At 38.3% G+C, this 11514-nt stretch overlaps 1 protein-coding gene across 1 annotated transcript; it reads right to left on the bottom strand.

Moving 5' to 3' along the window:
* Positions 1-5749: 5749 nt before the first annotated feature.
* Brn3 (BRN3 transcription factor) lies at positions 5750-8131 on the bottom strand. Its single transcript, NM_001168037.1, is given in 2 exon segments — positions 5750-7666; positions 7925-8131. Coding segments are annotated over 2 exon segments (996 nt in total). The 5' UTR covers positions 8051-8131; the 3' UTR covers positions 5750-6796.
* Between the last annotated feature and the right edge of the window lie 3383 nt (positions 8132-11514).

Raw genomic sequence — 11514 nt, 5'->3', positions numbered from 1 at the left:
GTGTTTTCATTAGCACAGTGTGTTGTCATTGTTGCAGTGAGTGTGTTGTCATTGGTGCAGTGAGTGTGTTTACAATGGCACTATGTGTTGTCATTGTTGCAGTGAGTGTGTTTACATTGGCACAGTGTGTTGTCATTGTTGCAGTGAGTGTGTTGTCATTGTTGCAGTGAGTGTGTTTTCATTAGCACAGTGTGTTGTCATTGTTGCAGTGAGTGTGTTGTCATTGGTGCAGTGAGTGTGTTTACATTGGCACAGTGTGTTGTCATTGTTGCAGTGAGTGTGTTTTCATTAGCACAGTGTGTTGTCATTGTTGCAGTGAGTGTGTTGTCATTGTTGCAGTGAGTGTGTTTACATTGGCACAGTGTGTTGTCATTGCTGCAGTGAGTGTGTTTTCATTAGCACAGTGTGTTGTCATTGTTGCAGTGAGTGTGTTGTCATTGGTGCAGTGAGTGTGTTTACATTGGCACAGTGTGTTGTCATTGTTGCAGTGAGTGTGTTTACATTTGCACAGTGTGTTGTCATTGTTGCAGTGAGTGTATTTCATTAGCACAGTGTGTTGTCATTGTTGTAGTGAGTGTGTTGTCATTATTGCAGTGTGTTGTCATTGTTGCAGTGAGTGTTGTCATTGGCACAGTGTGTTTTCATTGTCGCAGTATTGCATTATCATTATTTTACATTTGTATTTGTATTGTATTGTCATTGATGTATAATATAAATGGCCACTGTTGCAGTCTTATCTAGATTTAGTAGTACATATATATAACGTGAATTGTCAGATATCCCGACGTTGTAGTGGCATGTGCACTCGATGTGACTGTAACGATGTTATCATTCAAATGCAGTCGCGTTTATTCTACTCGTATATAAAACGTTTTCTGCACACAGAGCCCTCAGTAGATAACAATTATTTTCCTCGTTTAACTTCATACTATAGTTGTTCTGTTTACGAATTCCAGCCACCGGCTGATGACGCGTTGTAGCACCGTGTTCATGGGCTATACGCAGTCATGTACGTTAGTTCGTTACATCAATCAGCGGAAACTGGAAAGTTGCAATTAAGACAAGCCGTATACTATGGCACAACCGACAGCTATGGGGATAATTAAAGAATTGTTCCTGCTCTACTAACAGCGTTGATTAGAGGACAGTAAGACGGTTACACTGGCATACTCGTCTTTTGATGCTACATACTGCCGACTGACAAGCCTGAATGCTAGCAGGCAGCCGCTCCACTAAATAGAATTTTAATAATTCACATCAATAGACTGTATCACACAACAAGTCGAATTGCCTTTAAATTTGTCTTCAGTTATTAATTTGACTGGGAAATTTAAAATTAAATTATTTAAAGTGCTGTTTTTCATCGGGTAACACTAAATTCTGGAAAGTTGTTTTATAGTATGCACATAAAAGTAAAAATAGTTGAACTGAAGCATAATTTCTTGTGCATATCTTGGCAATGACTCGATTGTCTCACTCCACAGTTGATTGTATGAATATTGCCAGTAGTATTGCCTCAAGATTTCTATTTTATAAATTACATCAATTTTAAATGTCCATGGACTATTTATAGTGACGTCAAATTCCAGTATCACGTCCTAAGTTATTATATTAATTTATCAATTGAATTTATTTAGAGTTGTGATGCATTTCGGTTGCAAATTTATTCAGGAACGATAACTGATCGAAAAATTAATGAGAGTTTTTGGAACTATCCTGTTCCAGTGTTCACTCCGCTTTATTTAATGTGCTTTTGTGTCGTTAAAAAAATGAAGCATTGTCACAAAATGTCTGTCCGGAAAAGCCATCTGAAGTGCTACTAGGCTAAAATGACTTTCTCGATTGGTTGAGAGAGCTCGCAAAATACCCTACGCCATTTTGCAATTTTTCAACCAGGTCACCTGTCGTTTTCCTTCCGATTTTAAAGTCAGCAATTAAAATCGCTCCATGATTGAAATTGACTAAATATGAAAACAGCCCCTCCAAACTATAATTTGTCTTTATGGGCCTCTGTTAGTGTGTAGCTGGTGAGATTCCTAGTTGATGTATTTTTTTCACTAATCTGACATAAGCAGCGACATAGCTAATTATTGCCATTTACTGTGTTAAATATATTTTATATTTGCTTTGAGTTAATCGCTAAAATGTGACAAGTACCCCTTGTTAATAGTGAAGGGCATGTCGAATACAGATCAATATAAACAACTTGTTAACGTCCTCCGTAATATTTAACATGACGAAACACTATATTTACAGTGAAACGTATATCGCTATTATTTCAAACTACAAATAGATCCGGTTTAGTGCGTCGTCAAATATACAGTGAGTCTTTCCGGTGTGAGCGCAGAGGCCGGCAGTCATTCCCATGATACGAACATGCTGTCATATTCTTTTAACCATGTTTGTTTCTACTAAAATCCACACGTAGAGTAAATTGCTACCACACCCGCGCTCGCATAAAAAATATTTAAAAAAATAATATTAAATAAAAATCAATCGTACTGAGTCGGAAGAGGCGATGTGAGATATGTCAGTTTTAAGGTGGTAACATAATCGATGAAACAAACCACATACAATGGTGTCAGACGAGTAATCGACGATATTTATCGAGTGAAATTAGAAATTGAACCTGTTGAAACTTACTAGACTTGAATTGATTTTATGCCGCGTTAAAATGTGATGTGTTTTGACTACTGTTAAAGCGGACAATTGGCCACCAATTGACAGCAATGTCCATGGGCTATGTTTACGTAACAGCAACATAGTTATTCGACTGTACTGTATTAAGACATACATGTTACTCATAAACAAAGCCTGCATACATTGGAGACAAGTACACTTAATATGCATATGAGTACACATTTTAATGGGTTCGTCGGCAGAGATCAACACATCCGTATTCCCATGGCTTAGCTCCACTCTAGTTTTCACCGTCCTGGTTGTAATGTAGCGATAGTAATACACGATTGGTGAGCTATGTATGAACACATAACTCATTGTCTTGCAATTATTTACAAGGCACGACTTCGACAATGCCATTTTTTTTAAATAAATTTAATTGTCAAGTATATAATGCTGTTATATTAAGATAATTAAAATTCAAATAGGAGACGAGTTCGAATAATAATGTATACTTGTTCGCAATTTTATTTCGTTGTGAATTAATTTTAAAATTATTTTTATTGTCATCAATCACAAATAGTGTAGATTTTGTCATTGTTGAAAATGCTTGAAAGAGGAGCCTTGGGTTTTTACTGACATCACTGTGTGTGTTAGAACCCCATAGGATTCCTACCGATGACTGCTTGGATGCCCCGCTTTGGTAATCAGTCTAAAATGAGACGTGACTCGACTTACTAAAGAGGCGAGAGCAGCACCGTGGAGACTGCATTGAAATCTAGTCATACAGGGAAACCCGCTACAAGTCACTACGCGATGAAATGACTAGTCTTGACCTTATCACTTTCGCTATGTCTTATCTATGTTCGCAATCATATAATACTGGCCGATATGTCAACACTAAACAGTTAGCATGTATACGGAGAACTACCAGTGTCAATAAACCACCTTCCAATATAGTTTGTTTTCATTCTCACTTATTGCTGTTTTCAGACCACAAATAGCAGTTGCCTAATTATTCTTAATTATTTATACGTAGAAAATTACTGATGACTAGACGTGTGTTTGTTTTCAGTGTTTAACTAATTATCTGTTAATGATGTTGTCATCACAATACGTTGAATGGATTACCCCGTCATTTAATGAAAGAAGCCGTGTGCTACGTGTTTATTTACCACCTTATTCATCTGGTGCACGGACACTAGCTGCTCTTTGGCTTCTCTGGTCACATCGTATCAATAAGCCGTAAGATAACATTTGTGTAAATTATGAGTATATTAGACGTTTTGAAATGTGATGGGTGGGTCATACCGTTATTGTTTAATACAACCAGCAGGTTCATGTCGGCTTTGTTAGCACTTGGAGTGGAATTAGTGCCGCTATTACGACTAATCCAACGCATAGGAAATTTAATGAATAATATTATCAGTGTTTATGGAAACACAACTTTTGAACGGAAGCAGGTGTTATTCTTCGACTAAAGCAAAACATCGGTAATATATATTATGGTCGAGGTGACTACATCCCATCTCGTGTTAGCACCGCTGCTTACCGCTACTTTTCCTGGTTTCAATGGTTAAATATCACGTACTGGGTAGAACGGGATGAGACGGATGAAACGTGTTGAGACGGAGGATAGGGACGGCAACCAGTGATGAAACAGGGATGTGTGATAAAGGGAAAACCATAAAGACAGTACCTGGCCTTATTACAAACGCCGCTCCCCAGTGTCCCTCGTAAAGGAGAATACAGTGCTTAAAAGTTGAATAGTATCCGTGCAAACATCAAGTCAATTTAAGCTCCAAAAATATACAAAACATCTCACTAATTTAACTTGAATCGAAGCGTTTGCAAATAATATGTATACGAGTGAAGGACGGGTCGATTGGTGGGGAGTTGAGTGTGGCACTGAATGAAAGATAACCGTGTTCTGACATTACTTTTCATGGAGCACATCGATATAGCACTGCTCAGGAGCGGCAATATGCGGTGAATGTCGCCACGCTCTCTGTTGTCATACGCTACACAAAGGCACCAATAGGTATGCTTGGTGCTTTTTGGAAAAGGACACGCTCCTTTAGAAACGGGCTAAATGTAGCTTGTTGTATGTCAGCTAGCGGGGTTACACCAATGCATTGAGCGTGATAAGGATCTAGCTCGTCGAGTATAATTGACTAAATAAACCCTTAAAAGCACTTTCAGCAATCTTTTCAGCGGCAGACTACATGGTGATGTTTTAGAGTTGATATCCGTGTTTGTGAGCCCACCACGGAGGAGTCGTCTGTCCCCAGGGCTGCTCAATACACATACCTGTATGGAAACGGATCGTGACCCGCGTCTGTACCACATAGGTTAATTGTTGGTGTCCGCTCGCATCTTCTTATTGGTATTAACACTACCGTTGTATCTCTATGTACGAGATTTGATAGTCTTCGTTTAATTGACGCTACATTTTGATTTTTTTTTTTCGTTTTAAATAATAAACTTACTCTCATGTTTTCGTAATGTGTTGGTGCTAAATATTAGAGACCAGGTTACAGTGGACATCAGGTTGAACACACCCATCAATGATAAATTCATTATTTCCACGAGAAATAATAACATCAGGCCAAAATAGCAGGATAAGCTCTTTGTTTGGGAGCCGACGTCCCAGGAGGGCTCCTGCTTACGAGGCATCACAAAACCAACAGGAAAACGGACATGATGGAAAACGGAAGAACGGCTTAACAAATTCTGTGCGAATTTATTGAAAGTAAGTGATGTAAATTGTAATCCATTGAAAGAAAAAGCCGTCGCAAACAACATGACATAGCCAGGAAATAACTATAAGCGTAGCATCTATGTACCAACGCAGAAAGAACGCAAGACTAGTTTGCTCACTGCAAGTATTACACTCAAATTTCATTTATTAAAATAGAGAGACATTAATTAGTTAGGTGCCATCGTTACTACAAACAGTATTTTGATACACGCTTCATAAACTTGCACATACTGTGTATTGAACGCCAGTGTGAAGGTGAAAGGGGAGCAGGGAAAACATCTTAATGGCAGTGCCAATAGCTTTAATGTAACCCATTACCTCGCTAAATGTGTTGATGTCAGAACTACTCAATTTGTTCATTTCTAATTCTCGTGACACAATATTATTTATATTTATTGTCTTTGTGGTGCTAGTATTTAAAGTGTAAGCCATCAGAAAGAAAATGGCACGAACACAGAACATAGAAGGCGGAGCAATACAGAAAAAAATATTCTGATATTCACACGTTCTTGTTTCTTGTACTATTATTATAGAAATGAAATATTGTAATTTCATGGTAATATAGTGATATGTAATTTTACTATCAAAATCATCACATACATATCAAAAGATAAATTACCCTCCCTCTCTAAGTACATCCAAACATTAAAATAATTGGCTTCGCTTCGATGCGAAAAGCCGTGAAAAAGTCCCCTCGGAAAAGAAGAGCTTTTGTTTTGCATGCGCGACGCATCGAATCTATCTCCTCTGTCCAATTAAAATGTCTAACGACGGGTGTGTTTTCTGTGTTTAAAACAGTTTTCAAATTCAGAAGCGAAATTTTTGTTAACAATGTTAAAAAATATATGATAATATACAAAAAGAATTTGTTCTAATGTTGATGATTTCGAATTTATACTGAGAACCTGGATATTTCTCTGATACTGTGACAATAGGAATCCCCCTTAACATTACAATCACCGATAACATAGAATTGATGTCAAAACGACACGGTATCATAATGATTGTTGTGTTACGAGCCAAGAGTCACTACAAACAAACAGCCCAAAAATATTCATACTATCTATTGTCTTAGTTTATCTCCAAATCGCCCATCTTCCCATCAAGTTAAAAGACGATAAGGAAAGTTAAAACGAGTGCTCGAACCATTAACTATTTTGTCGCACCGTTGCCAGCTCAAAGAGTTCAAATACATCAAATAAAAAATAATTTCTGGCTGCGATTCTAAGTACGGTACCTTGTGTTCAAATTAACAGATTATGACAATATAAGATTAAAAAAGTATGACAAAACGTAAATAAATAAAATTAAATGGGTGTATGTAACGGAAATCTTACAATACCGATAGACGCTAAAGAGATGGAGCTTCTCGTCCCATATCATGTGAGTTCGTTTTTTAAAAGTTCGGAATTGTGATCACCTGCCTTGTGCCGAGAATTTCATCCTCTTTTGCTTTTGCCTTTGGTTACAGAACCACACGCGCACTACATTTTTCTTTAGATCAAGCTTCTCGGCAATGGCTGCAATCTTTTCACTGGATGGTCGTGGCTGAACCGCGAAATACGCTTCCAATGATCGTTTCTCCGGCGCCGCAATGCTCGTCCGTTTGCGTTTCTTTTCGCCGTTGCTGAAAATATCTGGATTTTTGTCTTTGCTTTTGGCAGCTTTCTCGGCTTCCTCAAGCCAGGCACTGAGTATTGGCTTCAGAGCGATCATGTTATTGTGGCTTAGTGTCAGTGACTCAAAACGACAGATTGTACTCTGGCTTAACGACCCAACGCCGGGGAGTTTTAGATTGCCCAGTGCCGACCCGACATCACACTGTGTGACACCCAGTTTGATGCGACGCTGTTTGAAGTGTTCAGCAAACGCTTCCAATTCTCTTGGATCCGTGTCTAAGTCCGTCATGCCGTGTGTCATCATAGAGTGTGGGGCTGCCATGACGTGGTGGTGGTGTCCGGACATGCTGACATGACTCTGATGATGCTGCGCCATCGTCGTGATCGAATCTCCGATACTTGTAAACGGCATTGGATTTGACATGGATATCGCCATGGACATTGGATCCCCAAGAAGTTCTCCATGATCTAGGCCTGGGTGTATAGATCTTGAGGTAGGAGCGGAAAGATGCGGATGGTGGTTTGAACCGTTCATGTGATGATGGTAGCCAGTGTCGTTCTTGAAATTCAAACCAGGTGCTCCTTTTGCTACGGAGACCGCATCCACTGCAGCCAGTGCCTCTGCCCGTGCCAGTAAACTGTCATCCAATCCGCCGAATATATTGCTCTGTGAAATTGCAAATAAATGCAAGTCAGTCAAGGGGGAATTCTGATAAGCCAACATTTTACACACAGCCGGAATAAAATTCCAACTTGGGTCATCAAATATGAAACAGTGTATACATAAATAACGCGAACTCAGCGTGGACTTAAACTGGAGTGACGGACCACTAAATGAAATGGGTATTCGTCTATGAAAACAATACATTTACTTGTAAGTAGAAAAAGAGTACATTTGTTTCTATTGCAATGCATAAATACATACCGTAGTAGTTGCCATGCAGTGTCTTCGCATCATTTCGGAACTGTGATCGTGTCTATGTAAGGGCGAGTACTTGGGCGCGGCGGGTATCGGCGGGTGCATACTGACGTGGTCTTTCTGCATCATCATCTTTGACGACGTAGTGAGTTGCTCCACACAGCTCGTGACAACAGTGTGTACGCAATAAGGGGAACGAATCGAAAATGGAACAGTTAACTGGTGTGTACGGAAAGAAACCCAGCTATACAAAATATAATGCTTTGTATTGCCATCAATACACCTGCACCTGTTCTCATATATTCATAGTCTGACGTCATGTCGCGCATGCGCTGATTCAGTGTTGTGGCAGTAATTTTACGAAAGCTCACTGGACGCAGATAGTGGACCGTTACAAATGAACGGAAACACCGGGGACTGTTCGCTTAGAATAAACGATACATTCAGTGGGAGCAATTAGCGGCCACCCGCGCCCGACAAAATGACGCGGCCATTTACAGTCATATTTTGGTAGCACAACTGGGACGGCGTGACGGCAACAATGAAGTAAGTGTGAGGAGTACTATAAGTTATACGCAAAATGTAAAATTGTAAAACAAAAAACAAATAATCGTTGCTAGAAATAAATAAAATTAAAAATTAAAAAAAAATTGCCGAATCTTATCAAGTGGCATCGTAATATTATATATTAATATAAAAGTAATGCAAGAAACACGGACTACTATGTGATGGTAGGTTTCCCTATGAATTTCAATAATATCAATAAATCGTGTTTTACACTAAATAATTCTTCGACTTCATTATTTAAATATACGATTAGTTTTTTTTACCAGAAGTATTGACTTTTGACGAAGAATAAGAAAAAAAAACACGCGATGAATTGGATCAACTGAGACGAGTGGAGTTTGGTTTGTGACGACTTTGATGGCGGTCTGAATTGCCATATTGAATGGACACGTGTGGGGACCACAGAATGCCATACGCCGTTCATACGTATTTTAGCTTACACAATTGATTGAACAAAGCGAACACGAACTTATTAGTAGCAGTGACTAAACAAAACAGCAATCATTCCCATGACAACAATGTCACATATATACGAGAACATGACTTTTACAATGTTGGGAAAGAATAAAATATTGAAGTTTTGATAAACTATTCACTTTTCTCTTTTTTTTTGGTAAAGGGTAATAGATTCAGCGATGAGTGGGACGACGCACAGAACTCGGCTTTTATTCTTCTGCGCTGAATGGGATTGAAATAGGCCAGAGGGTCACAAAGTGATTCTATTACATATAATACACTTGACAATATCCCTCCTTTATCCCCTTATTTTTTACCCGCTCCACGTACCGTATTCTGTTCCTTTTCTATACTTAAAATAATCGCTGACATTATAAGTAGAACGAATCAGAAGGGATCGGCAATAAAATATGCCTTGTATATGAATTGATGGTAGCCGTATTCGCTAAATGATATAAACGATCGCGCTATATAAACAACATACGTATTACTATGTGTTAAATATAATATAATATTGAAGTTATATTTATTTATTTATCGGTTTGTTTTATTGTTTATTTATTCACAGATCATATCATATAATTATATAATTACTATATATACATGTTAAGTTTACAATATTTTTTCAATAGGAGTAGATAGAATATTGATTTGCGACGTTTTGAAATCAACTGAGACAACTTAGCACCCCGCCAACTGACGCAACGACAGTTCAATGCATTTTTAATGCAAGTAGGTGTGCGTACAACTACTGTTTGTCACATGTGTGTGTAGAAACTAAATATTTCCAGATTTAGATTGTTGTAATTAAGGAAACGGGATTAAACTTATCGAGGTCTTATTGGGATCAGATTAGTGAGTATAGGTGGATTTGTGGGTAAACTATGTTTTCAGAAGAGTAATGGTGATCACTTCCGTGCAATGTTTAGCTGCGATTCGATAACACTCAGCGGAGCAAACGCATTAACTTAATAGCATCAAGCTTGGGCTTTTCACAAACACAATACAACACGCGACACTAATGTTAATACTGTTAAAATTCGTCCGAGAAGAGCATATTTTCTGAGGTTCACTAAACTGAAATTTTTGTCACATTCAATTAGGCAAAGCGCCTATTTTCGATGCACTGGATCATGAAGACTGGACCGAGCTACAGCGGGGAGATGACATCGCATTTTCCGCATGGCTAAATAAGCGATGTCTCTTTTCCATGTCTTAAACATAGAGTGGCCAGAAATACAGAATTACTGCTTGATGAGCTTCGCTGATGAGGTGGGCACATTTACATGGACGTCAAGCCTAATTACAATAGCGCTTCTTCACAGTGACTTCACACGACACACAATGCTAGCGTTGCAGGGACGGGGTGAATTGCATGCTCGACAAACGTGCCGACCAATTACAAATTAATGGAATTAAAAGGTGGTCCTACAATAAAAACAATTAATGAAAAATGCGGGAATTTCTGTTAGATCATTTCGCTTGGAATTTAATATGACATTACGAGAGTGTTATTGTGTGTCACCATGGTGATTGGCCACGTCGAAATAAGGATGAAATGTGGAAATGAATTGCAATTGGACACATATCATTTTGAAAATAAACGTCTATTCCAATGCATTTGTACAGTAAGCAGATTCATTATAAAATACATTAAAACGACAGTTTTATTTTTTTGGGGCTGCAATTTCTATATGCGTGAAATACACTGTGGAAAAGTTATATAGTAGATAATATTTGGTAATTGTAGTCCTATGTAACTATTAAAAATAGCTACTGTGGAAAAGTTGATGTACAATAACCGAATCACATCACCGTATTCGAAGATGGGAGTTGGTCGCCATAGCAACCCTGTATTATTGGTTTAACATGAAAGACCGAATTGGTATTTAATATTTGCACCAAAATATATTGGCAACTCCAGTGAGTGTAAACATCTTATTTTTTGGCGGAAAATTATCAAATGCTGAATCATGCGATGCATGCATATTTTTTTTTTTTTGTAAACAGAAGTGAAGGAAAAAGTTAGAAACAGCTTATAGGTATCGAGGGGACATGGGATATGCGTCAGTCATTCTATCTAGCGTACATTGCGTGCCTAGACCTAGTGTGTACGGATAAATCATATTAATGAACCATTAACGGTGTATCATCGTCATTAGAGCCTGGGGCCAAATTAATAGACATCAACAGTCCATCCTTAAGAATTAATCCAGTTATATTGTACATTCGATTTGTACCGAGTTTGACGACAAATGATGTTGACACGGACAGGAAGTGTTGACGCTGATTGTCAACTTTAGCAATTTCTCTTTACTCTTCCTTTAAAGATAATCTGTGTTATCATGTACTTGATTGTTCCGCATCCTCATTCATTTCCGACATAGTGCATCATGGGAGGCCTCACGGTTTGCTACTTTTTTTTTCATGATATAATTCCATATTCGTGACATGGCAAGGGAATTGACATAAAATGTAATAGACTCTGTGCTAAGTAAACACCATCGTACAATTGAAAGTTTTACCGTGAAAGTAGAATAGGTCTGAGGAGCGTTTAGCCGTGTCTACGAGGC

This window comes from Saccoglossus kowalevskii, chromosome 4 (genome assembly GCF_978046115.1).
Source record: "Saccoglossus kowalevskii chromosome 4, keSacKowa6.1, whole genome shotgun sequence".
NCBI lineage: Eukaryota > Metazoa > Hemichordata > Enteropneusta > Harrimaniidae > Saccoglossus > Saccoglossus kowalevskii.
The sequence above is the reverse complement of the archived record's forward strand: the minus strand, read 5'-3'. Positions and strand labels throughout refer to the sequence as shown.